At 44.6% G+C, this 20,573-nt stretch overlaps 1 protein-coding gene and 1 non-coding gene across 3 annotated transcripts in view; one reads left to right on the forward strand and one right to left on the reverse strand.

The window, feature by feature from the left end:
• The window catches only part of LOC103182945 (neuropilin-2), a 75,546-nt gene that overhangs the window by 42,739 nt on the left and 12,234 nt on the right, over positions 1–20,573 (forward strand). The window contains exons 8-16 of one of the 2 annotated variants that reach the window (XM_042336392.1): positions 780–924; positions 2,987–3,345; positions 4,148–4,292; positions 7,979–8,095; positions 11,173–11,328; positions 13,804–14,066; positions 14,269–14,365; positions 14,834–14,881; positions 16,959–19,866. In XM_042336392.1, the coding sequence (XP_042192326.1) occupies positions 780–924; positions 2,987–3,345; positions 4,148–4,292; positions 7,979–8,095; positions 11,173–11,328; positions 13,804–14,066; positions 14,269–14,365; positions 14,834–14,881; positions 16,959–17,239 (1,611 nt within the window). In that variant the 3' untranslated portion in view covers positions 17,240–19,866. Of the gene's footprint in view, positions 1–779; positions 925–2,986; positions 3,346–4,147; positions 4,293–7,978; positions 8,096–11,172; positions 11,329–13,803; positions 14,067–14,268; positions 14,366–14,833; positions 14,882–16,958; positions 19,867–20,573 lie in introns of those variants that run through there. The other variant, XM_042336391.1, reaches the window with a different exon arrangement.
• On the reverse strand, positions 10,758–10,829 carry trnaa-ggc. Its single transcript has one exon. It is a non-coding gene; the product is annotated as a tRNA-Ala (tRNA).

The raw sequence follows: 20,573 nt of genomic DNA on the forward strand, positions 1-20,573 counted from the left end.
GATAAGATCACACTTCCAAAGCTATAGGAAAATATTTAAACTTTCATAAAAGAACTGAGTAAATATCTGACTGAGAACAGTGTTGGGTGAAACAGAGGGAAGTTCAGACTGAGACTGAATGCTCCATGGACTGCAATGCTCTCTACACTTGGGATAAATTTCATCTGTTGAGGGAAGGAGAGAAAGTTTGAGTAGTGGACAGTGGTTGGAAGGAAGAATGTTGTGAAGATTTTGCTTGATTGACGTTCGGGCCAGCGAGTTTCCAGGCAAGGTTTTGCCCTAGGACAGAGGTCTCCAACCGGTCGATCACTGCTAGGCGTCGCTCTCGTACATGATGAAAAGGACAACAAGGAGCAATGGAATTGCGTTGTTAAAACAAAACCAGATGCACAAAGTATTTAATGCATGTTGAAATAAAAATAACAACAACAACTTGCATTTATATAGAGCCCCTCATGCAGGGTAGCGTCCTAGAGCGCTTGTAAATAGTAATTTTTAAACGGCGGTAAATATCGCTCCTGTCTCTTGTTTGTATTGAGCATGCATAACCTAGTGGTTATTAATTGGTTGGAGATCCCTGCCCTAGGAAGTGCAGTGATATGGGGTGAAGTCCACGATGGGATAGGTTTTGCGTGTGGTGTTAACTGAGTGAGCTTGGTTGACTGAAGCACTCTGAGACGCTATCCTGCGTGAGGGACGCTATGTGCATGCAAGTTGTCGTTGTTGTTGAATGGCCCTTTTTAGTATACGTGAGCAATTCATAAATGCCTCTCTTGCAGATATTTTCAGCCAACTCGGATGGCAACGAGGTGGTCCTCAACACACTGACTCCCCCCGTTCTGGGTCGCTTTGTTCGGATCAAGCCTCAGGAATGGTACAATGGAATATCATTGAGATTTGAAGTTTACGGCTGTCAAATAACAGGTACCGCATTCCTTCCCACCATGCCCCATCCCTTCATTGCCCACTGCTGCTTCGGTAAAATCCTCATACTCCTATGTAAACTAAATGCCTTCGCAGCCCTCCACGGCTTGTTCTTTCCTACCTCTGTGACCTGCTAATGCCATATCGACCTGCCCGCTCCCTCCACTCAGCAGTCCACGTCCCCCACCTGGCCTTCAATCCCTTCCACAGTCCCTTCACTTTGCTCCTTCCCTTGCCCCTCCTTCAAGGCATGTCTCCTCTTCGACAGCTCCTTCGGTCACCCTCCTATCCCTACCTTCTCTGTCCTCCACTCCTCCTGATCCCAACCCCCTGCTTGGGTCCAAATCCCTGACTGTCCAGCACCTTGGCACGTCCTCCCAACATGAAAGGCATCATAGAAATGTAATTTGTTGTTGTAAATGCATTGAATGGTCAGTCGAGGATTTCACTTGGATCCTGACGTCTATAGAATCCAGTTTAAAAAATTGCTCATGGGGTAAACAACACTGTGTGGTATTCTTCGTCTTTCAGGTGAGAGGTCCCAGGTTGTTATGATAGTAATGAATCCTTACATTTGATAAAGCCCTTTGACTTGTGGATCTCTGTGCCGGTGTGAGTTACACTGCCTCGAGGAGAGAGTAGGAGAAAAGGGGATACAAATTAGTTGCAAAAAAGAAAGGAAGCACTTTTCAAATTATTCTATCCCATAGCACCATTCATAATTTACTCAAACTGTGGTAATAGAAATGACAAATGGGATTAGATTTGTGAAATTCGTACCTTAGTGCAATTTGGCTGGGGACTGAATGCATTTAGTATTTTATGCAGGATAATTGGTTCACATTTTATACTTGGGTTGGGTATTAAAAGGAAAGGTCACTTTAGATTAGTGGTATGTGGAGTCCTGTAGCTCAGTGGTTAGAGCACTCGCTTTGCAAGCGAGAGACCTGAGTTCAATTCCAGGCAGGGCGAAACCTTGGGCAAGTTTCCTTACTCCACACACCTAATAATAATCCCTCCAAAACCCAAAACAATAATAAATTGGTCATTTTCAATCTACGACTGTTTATGGGACATTGCTGTGCGCAATTGGCTGCCGCGTTCGCCCACAAATATACAGTCAATTGACTTTACAGTGTGTTCTGTGAAGCGCTTTGGGACGTCCTCCCGACGTGAAAAGCGCAATATCAAATTGCAAGGATTATTATTATTATTATTATTATTATTATTATTATTATTATTATTATGTCTTTCTACTCTCCCCAGTACCATGCTGAAAGGTTGCTTTGTCTCAAACCTGAGAAAATAGATCTCTCTTTCATCAAGTCTAAGTAAAGCAGCTACTTGGAGACTCTGTACATCAGGTCTGCTGGTTGCATAAGTCTCTCTCAGATGATGTATCCAACTGATCTGTCTGTCGTTAGTTGTCATTGATTTGCGGAGGCGTTGGTCGGTGTCTTTACTGCTTCGGCTCTGTCTCTGGGGCTGGCTGCCCTGCAACTGGAGAGCTCGACACTGCTCGGACTCTGGCCCCAGGAGATTTCCTGGTCCAGGATTGGTAACTAGTATAGATAGAATGCCGACAAATGCTCCCCTGGGTGGTGGGTTGCCCCTCTGGGTGACGGGCAGCTCACTGGAGATGCGTGTGTGGGACATACTGAGTAAATTTCTAGAAGACTGCTTTTGCATCAAAACTGGGTTGAATCTGTCCTCTGGGCAAAGGCGAATGGTTTTCAAACAGTTTTTCATGGGGGAGGCACAGAATCTTATCCCCTTGAACATGCTAATTATGTTCAATGTGAGTTATTGGGAAGTGTCTTGTGTTGCTAGATACAGTTGGAGTGGATGGTAAGCAACGGGAGCGAGTAGGAAAAGTTGGGTTCAATCTATGTAGTGAGTGGGACCAAATAGGAAGTGGTTTGATCAATCAGAATTCTTTGGAGCTGAAGCTGCATTCTCTGGTCTGAAGTTTGATTGTACCGCTACTGACTACACAGAAACATAAACTCCTGGCTAAAGGGGAGACCTGTTCTCACATTACTGATTTCTTCCCTGTGAACAGAAGGACCTTGCTCTGACACACTTGGAATGCTCTCGGGCCTCATCTCCGATTCCCAGATCACTGCCTCCTCCACAAGGGACTTCCACTGGACACCAGGCAGCGCCCGACTTGTTGCCAGCCGCTCGGGCTGGTATCCCAGAACACCTAACCCTCCGCCTGGCACGGAGTGGCTCCAGGTGGATTTGCTGATTCCAAAGCGTGTCCGGGCGATCATTATCCAGGGGGCACGGGGACTGTCCGTGGGTGATGGTGGCACAGGAACAGAAAACAAGGCCTTTGTGCGGAGGTTTAAGTTGGCTCACAGCATGAATGGGATGAACTGGACGTTCATTAAGGAATCTGGAGCAGTGAGGCACAAGGTAGGTGTTAATCATCTTGTTCTGCATTTGTATTGTCTCTCGTATGGATGAGACCAGGATTGGCATTCTCAAAAGAATAATGAATAATACAGCATGGAATCTTGTATTTGTTTGTATTTCCCAATACTTTCCCTCTCTTTCCCGTCCTGAGGATGGTGACTCATTGTTGGACAGCAGTTCCATGGCTCAGGATCTTGCTCAGTCACTTATTCTTCATGTGTGAACCTGGCCCCACACAGAGTGCCAAATGGGGATTCCACCAAGGGGAGGGAAGGATATCACAGCCAAGACAGATTCTGTTTTCATCCAAGATCCATGCACATACAGTTCCAGAAGGGATCAGTGGATAGTAATCAGGAACAGGAAGCTTCACTGGAGTTTCCTAGGATAGAATCATATTCCGACTTGCTGGGAATGCACACCTGAAAACTGGTATAAAATGAAGGTTTGCATTTAACACATCAATGACAATTCTCTCCTTTCTCGAGATGTGAACTTTAAGGACTGTTTGGGGAGATTCCTGCCTCAGTGCCAGTTATAGTGCATTGGGGAGCCTGACTATTCAGTGAAAAGTGTGTTAAGGTTTGTTCCAAACTCATTTCCCTTAGCTACCTAAAAGAACTGTTAATCCTCTCTTTCCCCTGTGACCATATGACACAGAGAATGCCCAAAACCCTGCACATTTCAGTATCAACACAGAAATTGGGTGTACAATGTTTCCTGTGTGGCTTTGGAATGGTTTTATAGTTGCAGTTTTGGTAATTTGGGAATTTCTTTTTAATCTCTTCCCCTTTCCATCCAGCTGTTTGAAGGGAACATGAACTATGACACTCCAGAGATCCGTAGGTTTGATCCTGTGCCAGCCCGATACGTCCGTGTTTACCCAGAGAGATGGTCTCCTGCTGGAATAGGAATGCGTATGGAGCTGCTGGGCTGCGATTTCATTGGTATGTTGCGCTTCCCAACTGATCCATTGGCAAAGGTGTTGACAAAGGTGGAAGCCTGGGCTACTGAACGGACATAGCTTCACTTACACTTACTTCCTGCTCACAGCTTGCTAAGCAATGGATTTCCATACCACCTACACAAATCAAGTTCCAAGAACAGGCAAGGACTTGGCCAATTTGGAAAATGCCATTTGATTAAATAGGATCCTGTGAATCTCTATCAAATGTCGCCTCAAGCAAAATTACACATGTCCGCTAGCTCCCGAGTTGTCAGCCTGGCTCAGTCGGTAGCACTCACACTCTTAGTCAATAGGTTGAGGGTTCAAGCTTCACGACTTTGAACTCAAAGCCTAGGCTGGCACTCAAGGGTGTGCTGCATTGTCAGAGGTGCCGTCCTTCAGATGAGATGTTAAACCGAGGTCCTAGTCTGCCTTTTCAAATCGACATTAAAGATTTTACGACACTAGTTGAAAAGGGAAGAGAATTTCTCCCAGTGTCCTGGTTATCAATTCCCCAGATAAAATTGTTCATTCACTTCACTTTGTGGGATGTTGCTGTTGCATTTAGCTACAAAATATAGTCACTATATTCTACAGTAAATGATGTCAAGCACTTTGACAATGTGATGAGTTGCTACATCAAATGCAAGGATTATTATATCTTACTTGCACAGTTACATTCATCAGTCTTCCACCATGCACTTGCTTTCAATTGCCTTCCCTTTCTCCCAGTCTTATCACATATACAGCCTGTACTCGCACGTAATCTCTCAAACTAGCTTTCTCACTCGCACCATATTCTCTCGTCTCTTCCAACACATACCCACAGACGCATACATACCCGCGCATTCGTGCATACTCTTACAGGCTTCCTTCACTTGTAACCACCTGGTTGTCTTACGGCATGGACTCTTGTGTAAAATACGTAAAACATGAAATGGTCCTTAAGACACAACCCAGATGTTGTTTTGTAAAATACAAGCCTTTTGAAAGGATATGTGTGAAATTGATCCGTTGACAGCTTTGAAATATGTGTGCATTCGGCTGAATGAACAAGAGTGACTTGAATTCTGAAAGTTCTGCGTGTAATTCACTGAATTGCTGTATGAATTGCTAATTAGCATTTGGAGTGTGTGTGTGTGTGTCTGTGCGAGGGAAGGGAGGGGGGGATGCACTCAAAGCTCAGGGCTGTTCACCAGATGTTTGGGTGTGGGGAAGCATTTTGTGAAACCACATCTCGAATACTTGGCCTATAAGTTCCCAACACAGGAAGTCGTGAAATGAAAGGATCTGTTCTTAATCAGCCTTGAAGAGGCAGAGCTCCCCATTCTGCCTCCCACACCCCGTGCCGAAACCCCCCCCCCCCCCTCCCCCGGTCAATTTTCTCATTACGTAACCCACAATTGGCTACCCAGCAGACTCCCAACGTAAAGAGAACTTCCTTTCAACAGAACGGCAAATAGAGCAGGTCTGAGCATAGTTTATCCACCCGCTGGTATGGATGTTAATATGGCACTACACATGCCTTATGGTCCCACTCAATTGGCCTCCAGTGTGAACGTCCCAGACATCTGCTTTTGATTACAATGCCCAAAGCATTTTAGAGTGAATACGGGATTTGAATTATAGCCCTTTAGATGTTGGGAGTAGCACTATTTCTTTATCTTTCGGCCAAGCTTTCTTTTTAACCCCGCGTTTTATTTTGTGTCCACTCGCAGTGGTTTGTTATCACTTCCAGGTTTGTCATTATCGTGAATGGAAGAAATCAAATATTAAGGGAGAAAAGGTGAAATGTTGGTGGGGGGTGGGGGTGCGAGTCAGGGTAACATTATATCAGTATTACTGCTTGCTCTCTGGCCATTCTGTGTCAGCCTGGCTCAGTTGGTGGCACTTTCGTCTCCAAGTCGGTAGGTTGGAACTCGTATAGTCTAAATTGACACTCCAATCCAGTGGAGGTCCAGTGCTTAGGATGAGATGTTACATTGAGGTACCATCTGTCTGTTGAGGTGGACGCTAAAGATCCCATGGTAGTATTTGAAAACAGAAGTGTCCTGGCTTATAATCGCCTCCCCCACCCCCACCCCTCTCCCCAAAACAATTTAAATGAAATGTCACCACAGCTTACAGTACAGGCTGCAAAGTACATTGGGATGTTCTCCTGACGTGAAAGGAGATGTACCAAACATAATGGTTGTTATTTTTTAATATTATAATTGCTGCCGTCTTCCCCAAGGCATGCTTGCCTATTCACTCTTCCACTTTGGTTGTTTTCCCCTTGTATGTACAGTACTGTTCATCCCCTTCTTCAATTCTTCTCCACAATCGCTCACTCCCTCTTCCTCTTTGACTCACTCCCTTTCCCCCCACAGGAGCCCCCAAATTGTCTTCAGCCACTAGCCACTGCCCTTTGGAGATCTCTTCCAAACCTCTTTGCTCTGCTTCCTCTCCCTCTCTCTGCATGGCAAATCCTCTTAAAAAGGTACCACTTTGAACATGTATTTGGTCAGCATCCTTAATTCATCCTGCTCAGTGCTCCCTATTGTACTGTGGCATCTCAACCTATGTGAAAATCCCTGCCTAAGTGCTATCTTGTTTTTATAGTTTTTACTATTATTAAAGGCCTTTTTTTCGCACAGTAAGGGTCCCTTATAACACAAGGTGTAATATTGGTTGGTGACCAGAAATCAATTGCACAAAGATATTTTCAAATCTCCGCAGTGACTTGATGAAAAGCTTCAGAAGGATTTTAAAAGCTATTGTAATCAAGGCATGATTTGCTTTTGACAGATTTGACCCAGAGCCAAGTTGGACTTCGAAAAGAGAGAGCGGTTCATTAATATTTATAATACTGTCTCAATATGAAACATAGACATTCTGCAGAATACTAACTGTGTCCCCTCCCCCTCTGCCATCTTAAGTTGAGGCATAACCCAAGCAGGATCTTTGAAATGAAAGATTTCACAGAACTCATTATGCGTTAAATTGGTCATGGATTTTTTTAAAACGCAATATCACCATAATTTTCTTCTAATAACATTTGCATTTATTGAAGTCCCATTTTCATAACTTGTGACCGAGATAAGGAAGCCCATCTGTGGAGCGGATTTGGGTCTTGTTTCATACAGTGGCAAAATGAAGACAATTTGTCACTCTTGTCGGGCTCTGCTGCTGCAGGGAGCTGCATGTAATATAATTAATATAAGATCCAAATGAGGTCTAAAGGCTCATCTCATGTACGTTAGCAGCAAGATTAAAGAAAATGAGTAAACCGATCGGCCCGAGACAGTGGGCATTAGCACATTGTTCACATTTCTAAAATGATTGTTATCTACTAACGTTAGCAAAGACTGCTCCTGTGTGCGATCAGGCTGGGGTTTGCGGGTGAGAGGCAGAAATTTGCATCTGCAGGTATGTGCTTCAGTCAGTGCTCAGCGCTATTCCAGCACCAAACATTCCATCTTGCCATACAATGGTTGAGTAAACGGTTCAGATACAGATGGAGACGGGGAGTGGGGACAGGAATTAAAGGGGCAATGTCTTCACTGTACGAATGTCTTGTGGGTCCTAAGAGAGTAAAATGACTCGACCAGCGACCTGCCCGGTCGCCTCTGCATTTATATATCGTCCATTACTTTTTTATTTTGCAATCATTGCATAACCTAACCAGGTCCATTTTATTCCTTCTAGAGCCCACCACTTCTGCAGCAACTTTATTGCCCACCAGGTCAAACGGAGAAAATGTCACAGAAGCTCCTTGTGTTGATGAGAATGACCCAGCCTGCATAGACCGCCCTGATATTCCTGGTGAGTTCCAAATACGTGCAATCCAACAGTCAGCCAGAGATGGTAGCCTGTTTTTTTTATTAGCTTGAGTACACAAGTAAAGCTAGTTTATTTTTCCTTTCTAAGTGAGATGTTCGGGTTAAGCAACACATCCAATAGGAATCCCGACCCAGTGAAACAGGCCAAACAGGGCAAAATCGGGCCCAATAAATCATCCAATCAGACTAAACTAACCAGTAAACCAATAAACTAACCATTCAGGAGAAACCTAGTCTCAATGAGCCAACATTGGCTGTTGAAATGGCAGCACTCTAGGTTCTCATAAAGAATCATAGAATTATACAGCACAGAAGGAAGCCATTCGGCCCATCGTGTCTCTACCAGCTCTTTAAAAAGAACTACCCAAATCAATCCCACATCCCCGCTCCTTATAGCCTTGCAAACTTGTCCTCCCCATCCCACATTTGATCCAAGGCTAAAATGCAATTGTCCCCGGTGTCACTGGGTTATGGAGTAGGGAAAATACTCGAAAGCAACAACTTGCATTTATATCGAGGTGCGGTGGGGTCTGAGCGCTTAACACATTCAGGACTCTCGTTCCTAATGGCTTTGTGGTGAACCTTGCTGGAGGAGAGTGGGCAGAATCAGGCTCCAGCTCTGATCCTCCCCACCTCTGACCTGGTACCTTGCCAGCACTCACTCGGCACCAGTAACGGTGGCTGTTGGTGCCCATGCAATAATGTCCCAAATAGGAGTTTGTAGTGTAGAAAATCTGGAATTTTATTTAAATGGGAATTAGTTCCCTTGTGCAGCTCTCCTGTATAGCGACATGTCTCCTTTAACATCAGGTTGTTAGTTGCAATGCCGCCTGATCTGACAATCAAATTGCCGACCTCTGAATATTTGACCCTTTCAACCTGTCCTCATTTGCAGCTATAAAGATGTTACCAGTTCGAACACACGTCGAGCTAGTTCCTTTCTCCTGTGAGGCTTTTATTTCTCTGCATTAATGCAACCTCTCGGCCTTTTCCCATCTCGTAACTGACGTGATGAGGGCCCCCCAGCTGCCGATCACTCAGGTTCAGCACCTCTTCCCTCCGCGCTCGCCTTTCTCTCTCCGTTTCTATGGTGACAGCAGGTGCTACTGCACTTTCCCACTTCCCTCTCTCTCTCTCTCTCTCTCCCTCACATTCCGTTGAGTATTTTTGCTCAAATTCTATTTCACACCTCTCTGTCTGCACCTGTTGCTCTTCCCTTTTATCTGCTGATGATTGTCGCTCTTTCAAAATACAATTTGCTTATCTCCCTAATAAGCTGTGGTAAATCCAGAGATGTCTTTTACTGATTTATTCTTTATAGGGCACCAACAGTGCTTTTTTTTCATGAGGTCCTTAACGTGGGCCTTTGCATAAGAACTCCTCCATTACTGTTTAAGTTTTAGCCATTAGGATCGTGTAGTAATTGTAAAGCTGATGAAAGCCTTTATAAAAGTGACGGCAATCTATAGGTATATGGGAATGGATTTATTGAGGGGGCATATTCCTTTTTTTGTTAATTAATCGTAACTGAAAGTTTCAGCGCTCACCCATTTTAAAGAACTGGTCACACTGTCGACTCCCTCTTTAAAAGCGAGAGATCAGTCCTTTAGAAAGTCTACCTCCTGATCATCAGACACCCTGTTTAAAGTTTGACCATCATGTTCTTCTCGCCCTGTTGTATATGGCATTGGTGTAACCTATGAAACCCAGGAGCAGGGCTTGATTGATCTCTCTGCGGCATTTAATTAACCACAAGACAAAAATTGCAACTACAAGAAAAGCATATGAAAAGGACAGCATGAGGCAGTGGTTTTGTGAGTGTGCTCCTTTGTCTTTTGCTGCCTGGAGTCAAATCCAGTCCAAGATGAAGAGTTGAATGAACACATTGCTGTGCGCAACTGGCTGCCGCGTTCGCCCACAAATATACAGTCAATTCACTTTACAGTGTGTTCTGTGAAGCGCTTTGGGACGTCCTCCCGACGTGAAAAGCGCTATATCAAATGCAAGGATTATTATAACATCCTCCACTGCCAGCTCACAAATTTTCAAATCCCTTCATTCCCTCTCACCTCCCTACATATCAGATCTGCTTAACCTAACTCTGCCACCCGTTGCCTCCGCTTGACTGGCTCCAGCTTCCTGTTTGTCTCTCGTCCCTTCTGCTCCACCATCGGTGGTCTTGCCTCAGTGACTATGCCCCAAAACTCTAGAACTCAATCCCTCTCCCCCTCCCTCCCAACTTTCAAATCCCACCTAAAGACCTTCCTTTTTGATCGGGCTTACAGTTACCTCCCCACCTCTCTCCCCCTGGCTCTGTGTCAGACTCCCCTGACAAGATGCTCCGGTAACGCCACCCCGCGTGAAGGGTGCGATATAAATGCAAGTTGTTGTTGGGTTCCAGCCCTACATCAGGACTTCGTAATCCTTGCATTTGATATAGCGCTTTTCACATCTTCTAAACGTCTCAAAGCACTTCACAGAATACACTGTAAAGTGAATTGACTGTATATTTGTGGGCAAAACGCGGCAGCCAATTGCGCACAGCAGTGTCCCACAAACAGTCATGAATTGCAGTGACCAATTTTTTTTTTCTTTCTTGAGGGATTATTATCGGGCATGTGGAGTAAGGAAACTTGCCCAAGGTTTCACCCTACCGGGAATCAAACCCAGGTCTCTCGCTTGCCAGGCGAGTGCTCTAACCACTGAGCTACAGGACTCCTGGAGTTCAATGACTTTGAACTCACGGAGACTAGGCTGACACACCAGTGAACTTTATCCTTTGGCTGAGACGTTAAAATGAGATCCTGACTGTCTGTTTGGCTGGACCACACAGTGCTTTGAAAAACAGACATCTTACCCCAAATCCTCCATGATAATACCTCATTCAATCTCATGGCTGTTCGTGAGACGATTCAGTCGGGTGCAAATGGCTGTCAAGTTGCCCTACAAAAACAGTCGCTATGGGAGAGACCACTTTGAAGCCTTTGAGACGTTTCAGTGTGACAAGGTGCTATCAGATGCATTAATAATCAGTTGATTTTTTGATTTCTTGTTGTGCAGACATCAACTCCAGCATCGAGGGTTTCAACTGCAGTTTCAGGGACGTGGGGGACAATGAGCTTTGTGGGTGGTCCCATGACCCAACAGTCGAGTCTAAATGGCGATCACACTCCGAGAGCCCTGGGAGCACAGGACAAGGCCAGGAACATGTCACAGGTAAATTACGCACTTTGAAAGAAAAGAAAGTTTGAATTGCTTCCGTTTTATAAGAGAGAATTGTGGGATGGTGGTGGTGGTGCAAGCTGGTTGGAGTTTTGCCAGCCATGTTTCGACATTGTAATATTAATGCTGAGACACAACATGGTTTCTTCAAACACTGCTTTGATCAGTCGAGTTCTGTTACAACTCTATTTAAAACGCATGACAGAACATGTTTACTCACAAGACTGTCACAAGACAGCGGGTTCTGGCGCTAATCCATATGCATAGGTTCAGCTGTAATTGCAGCACCTCTTAAAGCAACATTACTCCTTATTAACTCCTCACCTCACAGACTTGACCCTGCTGTTTGCCACATAGTGAGAGCATGGTGGACGTTACAGATCTCATGGCACCATTGGAAAACAGAAGGCAGTTTCTCCCGGTGTCCTGGCCAGAAACATCCCCCCACTCCCACCGATTTTTAAAAAAAATTGGTCATTTACTTTAAGCTGTCTGTGGGATACTGGGTGTCGCGATTGCCTACAAAACATACGTCACTTCTCTTTACAGCAATCACCTGTGAAGCACTTTGAGACGTTTGATATTTTAGGCTCTATATCAAATGCAAGGCTTATTATTGTTCTGGTTGGGCAAAGGCCATGTACTTCCTTGTAGAAGCAAACGTTCTTTTGGATCCACTCACGCATGTGCTACTAGGCAGCTACATATGGCTATTTAAGCACAAGACGCTACCCATGTAAGGGTGCTATATAAATGCAACTTGTTGTTGGGTGTGGCAGAGAAGCAGTGCAGGTCAGTGTCTTCCAGTCAGCAGACGAGTATGTGATATTAGGGGCGAGGAAGGAATGAAGAGAGTAGAGGAGAGAAAGAAACCCACAGATAATTATTTGTTGTACCAGCGAGCAAGAAACGTGTGAAGAGGGGGTTGCATGAGGTTTATTCTTGCAGGCTTATTGTTTGTTGCCATTGATTACTGCAACACCCCTTGTGCTTAATGAAATCTGCAGGAAGGGAGAGTAATGAGGCAGATACTCCACATGTGGCCCAGTGCCTCAAACCTAGACTGAACAGCACCCTAGGGTCCCTCTTTGGGTGTTTCACACTCTATAAATTAGCAGTAAATCAGTACAAAAATGGTGCAAATCGCACAATGAAGTTTTTTTGTCCTTACAAATGCAAAGAGTTGAGAAGACTTTGTTACCGGTCATTTCTCTCCACCCAACCTCCTCTCCCCCACCCTCCCACACACAGACACAAAACGATCACCACCCAGAATTTATTTTTGGTGCGTGTGGTGGTTGATGCTAACCCTGGCTGGGACCTGAAATTCCCTGGGATGCTGCCCTGTGTGAGGGGTGCAAAACAAATGCAAGTTGTTATTGTTGAAGCAAAATTTTAAGTTAAAACTTAAGATGGGGGCAGAATTCTACATTCAGCCTTAGTTTCGGAGCCGGTTTCAAGAATTGTAATAATTTTTCACCATTTTCCACAATGTCAACATTTAAAAAAAAAAGACTGGGTGGATTTTGGCACCTTTGCCATTGCTGGATCACAGTGTAGTGGCCCCGCTGCTGGGCACAGCTCATTTACAGCTCTGAGACATTCCTCCAGCCCCACCCTGCAATCAGACGCCATCCTAACCTCACCGCAAAAGCTGGTAATCACAGAGCAAATGGAATGATGGTGAGCCGTCTAATTCCATGGCCATGCAACCACTTATTGCTGACAGACGCCCACAGTTAAATCAGAGCTAATCACTGCCCTTTGGCTAAGTGAGAACTTTCTGACCTGCAACGGTGGTCGTGAGCCAGTGAGACCCTCTTGGAGCACAGCATTAAGCAAAGCCAAATGTGTTCTGGGTCTGGTGCGGTCAGTTGCTCATTAGGGAGTGAAGATCAGGGGGTCCAGAACCTGCCTCTCCTGATGGGGGAAAGTGATGATGCTAGCGGAGAGCTGGCACTCCCGGTGTTACAAAAACAACAACAGCTTGCATTTTTATAGCACCCTATCCATGAGGTATCAATCTCAGAGCAGTTATTTTAGGAGTTTTAGTGATCTCTGTTCTCATTTTTGGTTGTTGGAGGAGGAGGAGAGGTGGAGATGAAACTGACCTTACAGCAGTGGAAATCAGAAATTTACAGCACAGGAGAAGGTCTGAGGCAGCTCCTTTAGAGCTAATCTTTCAGTCCCATGGAGCCAGGTCTCCCCTTTCTCAGCTTGTCTGAACTTTGCTTAAACAAACCTATTCTGACGATCATGAGAATAGGGATGTTAAATGGAATGGTTCCTTGTTGATGGTCAGATTTTTTAGGTACAACTGAATCTACCAGCGCTGCAGAGGAAAGAGTAAGGTTTTTCTGTTTTAGAAACCTCAGCGTTTACTTCTACTCGACAGAAGTCCAATTTGCCTGTTTTTCAGTTCATAAGAAGGAGTCTTATCTTCCGGGACTTTTATCTCTCCCTTTCCAGATAAATGGAATTACTTGCACATCGAAGGCAATGACAGGGGCAATGGAGAGCACGCCAGGCTGCTCAGCCCCATCATACCACCAATGAACAGCCATCGCTGCATGGTCTTCTTGTATCTCATGGAAGGCCCCAATGTTGGGAATCTTCAGGTGCTGCTGAAGAAGAAATCAGACGATGTGATGCTCTGGTCACTGAGGGGAAATCAGGGGGATAAGTGGAAGGAAGGAAAGATCATCCTTCCGGGATACAGCATTGACTATCAGGTAACAGTCAATCTCTCAACACTGAAAAAACCTTCTCGCTAACCTCACAATTTCTTTACTTGATTTGGAAAAGCCTCCTAAAAATAACTTTAACACGGAAATCAATGCAGCTCAACCAGTGCTATGGTCCTGCATTGCGTCATCTCTCAGATGTCCCCCTCTTTACTCTCAAGACTTTTTCCAATTTGCCTTTTGTTCTCAGGTTATCATCGAAGGCATCATTGGAAGTGGTGTTAATGGAGAAATTGCGATCGATGACGTTGCCATAGTAACACACCTATCTCTGGACCAATGCATCCGTAAGTAGCATAATTTGTGCAGTGAATCCTCCACACTTAATGGAGACTTCTATAATGAAAACATTCCAATTTTTGCTTCATGAAGAGCTGTGGATGCAGGTAAAGTGCATGAAAGGAATGCAAAAAAAGGCATTAAAATCCAACAGGTTAAGAAATCTGACTCTTTTAACATATTAAGACTCTATAATTCATCACAAGATTGATCTGGATGAAGAAGGCCCTTCAGCGCATATAGTCTAATCCCTCTAGAACACCCATTCTACCATCCTCCCATTACTGCATCAAGCTGCTTTTTAAATGAGTCTATTGTGCTGGCCTCTACCATCCTTCCAAGATAACCTGTTCCATTCACTCCTCTGAGTAAAGAAAAGCCTCTGAAATTGCCTTTTACAAATCTAAACCAATGTCCTTTGTTCTACTGTCTTGTTCATGCACTTAAATTAAACAAACCATGTATTTTGTTTGCAGAACCCATCTCTGCTTTTCCTGGCATCGGCCCTCAAAATCCACCACCAGGTAAGTTACTGGTACCTGAAATAAAAGTTGTCTTATCTTCATGTTGTGAGGAATGTAAGAGTGGTTCAGTCAGGTGGGTGGTTATAGACCACCGTGCATGCCTGTGGTTCTTATTTTGTCTTCAGTGATTTTGAGCCATGGCTGGTTCAGGACTATTTGATCAATTATCTTGGACCTTCATGAACTGTTGAAAGCAGTGAAGCCCAGGGTAGAAAACCAAAGTGGCTTGAAGCAATTACACTTCAACAACACTGGAGTGCAGCTTTGAGATTGCATTGATATACTTTCTCGCTACTTCAAATAGCGACAATAATGAAAGCGTTGCAGAGCGGAATAGAGTCAGGCAATTCACAGCTTGCCAATATCGTGAAATGCCTTAATTACACGTCCAGCAAACTTGCGGGACGAAAAGTAATTTAGTAACGTTTTGTAACTTTGAGAAAGTTTGAGATTTTAGCGCATCGGGCTTCAGAACTGTTGCAAGCTTATTTAATTGATAGTCCTTGTGTGTAATGTGAAGGAATGATCCGCAGTGACTGCCCTTTTGCATGTGTTCCCATCGATTGCGTTTCTGTCGTTCATCACTGTGGGCAGCAGTATTGATTGAAGCCACAATGCATCATGGGATCCCGCTTGGCTGCCGGTTTGGATGTGTCGGGAGGAGTTTTATGGCCTTGTTTATTTTAGCAAAGGCACCTGTGTGCTGACTGAGAGAAGACAGATGCAGGGCAGCCAATTTGAGTTATCTTTCGGAGTGATTAAAACCATCGGGTATCGTATTCCTACCTATTTTTGAAAAAACCTAGGTTTATGTCTCAAGGTGTAACGTACAAATTCAGGTGCAGTGTTACTGAGATCACATCTGGAGCACTGTGTGCAGTGTTACTGAGATCACACCTGGAGCACTGTGTGCAGTGTTACTGAGATCACATCTGGAGCACTGTGTGCAGTGTTACTGAGATCACACCTGGAGCACTGTGTGCAGTGTTACTGAGATCACACCTGGAGCACTGTGTGCAGTGTTACTGAGATCACATCTGGAGCACTGTGTGCAGTGTTACTGAGATCACACCTGGAGCACTGTGTGCAGTGTTACTGAGATCACACCTGGAGCACTGTGTGCAGTGTTACTGAGATCACACCTGGAGCACTGTGTGCAGTGTTACTGAGATCACACCTGGAGCACTGTGTGCAGTGTTACTGAGATCACAGCTGGAGCACTAACCCCAACATTGTACTATGTACAGTGGTAGAGAAGTCACACTTGGTGCAGTGTTGGGTTTCCTATTTCGAAAAGCATATTCGGGTGGGAAGCAGACTGGATTGCTACAAAGCGCGAGGGACACTCTTTGAGAGACGACTCAAGGCGTATGAATAGATTGGCTGCCCTGGGTCTCTTCCCTCTTACATAGAGTAGACCGAGGGGAGACTTGATACAAGTATTTGAAGAGTTTGTAAAATGTGGACACAGATTAGGTTTTTCTCTGTGCACAAAATTCCCAAACAAGGGGCCACAATCTTCAAAATAAGTACAAGAGAAGGGGAACGGGAAGTGCGGGAGACATTTTGTGTTAGTGAAAGGCACCGGGCACGTGAAACACGTCACCAGCCCAGGTGGTGGAGCCAAGGAGCTACAGATTGGTTCAAAAAGTAAGCAGCCAAGTTCCTCGTCAACTTAAAAAAAAGGGTTGGTTGATGCAGAGGTAAATGTACCAAAGGCATTTAGGTGGGGGATTGGGAAAGGTGCGAACTCTCCTCCTGCCTGAATCTGTTACCTGTCTTTGAGTGCACTCGCTGCCTGTGGGCAAGCCCGATTTCTCCTTCGGCCACAAGGAGTCTCGTGTGGTGCCAGTTCCCCGGAGTTAAGGACTGGGGTCCTGGGCTTCTCCTCTCTGCCTGGTCTCCAGGAGGCTCCACGCACCGCCCGTGTGAGGACAGTGGCCCGACCCGGCCGATGGTCAAAGCGCATTTCCATGATGCACTGTGCCCGCTGAGCATGCTCTTGTGAATGAATGCGATGGTCCCATTCTCCGCTTGCCACGGCTTCCCAAAGCACTATTTTGTCTCTCTCCACCAGGGTCACGCCCTGCAGGGAGCGAACCCACAGTGGAGTCTGTGTCAGTGCAGCCCATCCCCACCTACTGGTATTACATAATGGCGGGAGGAGGCGCTCTGGTAGTGCTGCTCTCCATCTCTCTGGGCATGGTTCTTTACCGCCAGCACTACCGCTACGCAGCCAAGAAGAGCGTTCACTCGGCTAATTTCAAAAACGTCCACTTTCCTAACGGCTACGTCACCGGAGTCGAACCAGCTCTGACAATAAAACTCGAAAAGGACGATTACAGCTCAAACTGTTGAAAACCCCGTGGCTAGGAAAGACCGAACAGAATATATATATATAAAAACCTATATATATATACATATATATATGTACCTCCTTTTGCTGCCTCTTAATTGCACTTCTCCACCACAGTCGCCATTGGAAACCGCTCGTTTTTTACACATATATAAAAAGCAAGAGTACTCAACACAGTAACTATGGATTACATGACAAAATGAAGAAAAAAAAGGGAGATCACACGTAGCGTGTATTTTTCTCCTCTTCTGAGAACAAGCTGATTGCGCAAGACTTTCCTACCGGGTTGAAACCGGGCAACCTGGAAGATGGAAGGGAGAGAAGAGGGAGTGAGGAGAAGAGTCCTTGGGAAACTTGTAAGGTTGATGTACATGACCAGTTTTTTTTTGCAGATTCCCAGAGGGATAAAACAACAGGTGTAGTTCAAAAGTACATATTTTTTTGAAGTAAAGAAATCCCCACATGGGCGCATATAAATTAAACCAATAAATTTTGTGCGTCTAAAGGTCTTTCTCACCCCCCCCCCCGCCCCTGCCCATAAGCCTTTCAGATGCATGGGTGACACCTAGAATTTTAATTTGATTCCGGACAAGCAGAACTGCTGGCTTGTTTTATTTTAGTGCACACTGCTTCTGCTGCACCTCTCTAATCGTTGCTTACTCTAGTGTTAAATTTGCTCAAGTCTTCACCTGCAGCAAAAGATTGTTCAACCGCAAAGGGGCATTGCCCTTGAAAGTTCCCTCCCCATCCTACCCCACCCCCAAAGCACCCACCCAAATGTTGTTAAACTCCTGAGTTAAAAAATCAACAATTTAATGTCTTAAGATCTTGCCTTAATAAACTGTTAATTTATTTTATTGACCTGATCTCTCTATGTTGCTGAGGCAACCACTTTTGGAATTGAGTCTTATGAGAGCTGGGATGCAAGTCCTCAGCGTGTATTTAGTGAGGTATTTCAGTAACCTGAGTTTTTTACTTTTAATTTTATGTTCAACAAAAAAAAGTTGATTTGTAAACTTTTTGTAAAAAAAATTTAGTTGTCATATGATTAACCATTGTTTCTGATTTAATGTTAGCTCAAACAAGTAAGTTAGGCCAAAGTTAAAGTGTGTGTATAGCTCTTTCAAATGTACTGGTTGAGTGATGTGTTGTTTCCTTTTCCTGGGAGAATCTTAGAAATGTTCTACTGTGACACACTGCTAAAGACAACAGTGAGCCTTTAACCATCTTGAATGTCAACAAAAAAAACCCACATTTTTATTTTACAGTTTTGTAAAGGGAAAAGGTGTACATTTTCCATCCCATACTTTATTTTTCTAATTCCTACATCTTGTCAACAAAAAAAAGTGGAAATAAAAATTGTGCACTACTCGAAACCAAATGAAAACCATGACACTTGTAGCTCGCCTCTATTGGTAGAGAGGTTTCCAGTGAAATTGCTCTAACCTTGTGGTGTTGTGGGCAGAGGCTGTACTCTCTGTAGAGCAGGGAGGACTGATCTCTGGAAACCAATGAGGCTCTCCTGTGACCACATACAGGATGTCCCTGCTGCTCTAATGCAACATGGAGCAAAAAAAAGGGCCACTCCAGTTCCCTCCCATACATTGCTGGCCCAAAACATGTGAATCCCTCCCTTTGGTCACCACCCCTACCCAACCTGATCCATTTCCTAGAGAAAGATTCCTCAGGGATTCTCTCTGCTCCCAATAGTAAATCAAGCCAAACACCAGAATAATGAACTTTACATCCCACACGTTACCTGCTTGACCCGTTACCTTTCGTGATGGGGCATTTCCATCTGGTACCAACTGGTTACGAGGCATCCCGTTCCACAAGCTGGATTTCTTTAATTTCTTTCTCTGTCAATATTCTCCTTGTCTCGTCTACTGAAAACATTATTTGACCCCATTTACCTTCTGTTGGGTTTTATGGGTGCTCATTGCCTTCTGGTACCTCAGTCAGGTTTCGGCAGACGAGTCAAGGGAATATTGACAGAGAGAAAAATAAGCTCATCAGCTCATTCTGTGAGTCAGGACAGTGAGCATCAATTTCACTGTGGTTTGGGCATCATAGTTAAGTAGGGTCCTTTTGTGCATAGAGACACAAAATACCGCCTTCTATCAAAGGATCTTTGGATAGCGGTCAAGAGCAGAAACCTTGAGCTGATCTCTTTCTTCCCTCCCACCAGCTCAGGAGATAATAACAGCACCTCAAATAGCTGGCCCGGCTGGTTAGCTGAAGACTAGCTAACTCCTGTAAGGGTTAAAGATGCACAAGTTATCCCTAGACCATTGGAGAGACCTCAGAACCAGATCCATTGTTTTTATTCAGTTCAATTCTTCCCCTTATTGAGTTGATCATTGGTGATTAATACTAATTACATTTCACCTGAGCGAAAGATCCAGGCTACCAAACCATTTTATTAAAACAGACAGGCATATTCCAACACTTAGCTTCTAGGTGGGGCTGTACATCAGATCACTGCCTTTAACCTCTGAGACCTGCCTAACAATCTAGCCCATACTTTTCATGCAAGTGTCTCCTTTCTGCTGGCTGTCTTGATATTATGAACTTAATTTGTTATTCATTTGCCTGCAAAATACATAGTGACGACACTTTAAAGTATATCCTGTGAAGCTCTTTGAGGTATCCTCCTGCCGGGAAATGTGCTATATCAAATGTTAATAATTATTTTTTGTAGATAAGGGTCTAAATTGCAAAATGGGCTGTAATCTGGATTATAAATTGGGAAATTGGTGAAACTACAGGTTGCCTGGGATAGGAAATGTGTCACCACATTGGGGGATGGAGTAGAGGAAGTTTTCCTCCTCAAAACGCTTTGCTGACCCTGATCTTGGAAGTGACTGGTGCTAACACTGGTGGTCTGAAAAAGGGTAAAGTATTTGGTTCTGCTGGCACCAATCCTCTTTGCTTTAATAAGCAAAACTAATGCACCAGAAAAGAGTGGTTGCATGTCATGCTGAGGGCGGTTGCCTCAGAGAGATCATTCTCCGTCTTTGTCATCCGCCACTGATTGCTGCTCCTGACTAAAAATACACGTCAACAGAGGAACTTGTGGGAAGGTTTGATTCAGCCAACTTGATGATTATACTATGAGAAGCGTTCTCTCTGTGTTAATGGTAATCATGTACTTGGTGGGGTGGAGGGGCGGGGGAGAGAGAAAGAATATAAAATGCACAGAACTCCAGTCTCTTGAGTAATGTAAGCCACATGAGAGCATCACCTAGTGACTAATAGCAGCTGCTGATGTGTTCACAGCAATACGCCTCTGCCATCGGCACACAGAGAAAGCACTTCCTCCCCCACTTTTTCCTA

The sequence above is a fragment of the Callorhinchus milii genome, unplaced genomic scaffold (genome assembly GCF_018977255.1).
Source record: "Callorhinchus milii isolate IMCB2004 unplaced genomic scaffold, IMCB_Cmil_1.0 Scaffold6, whole genome shotgun sequence".
Lineage (NCBI taxonomy): Eukaryota > Metazoa > Chordata > Chondrichthyes > Chimaeriformes > Callorhinchidae > Callorhinchus > Callorhinchus milii.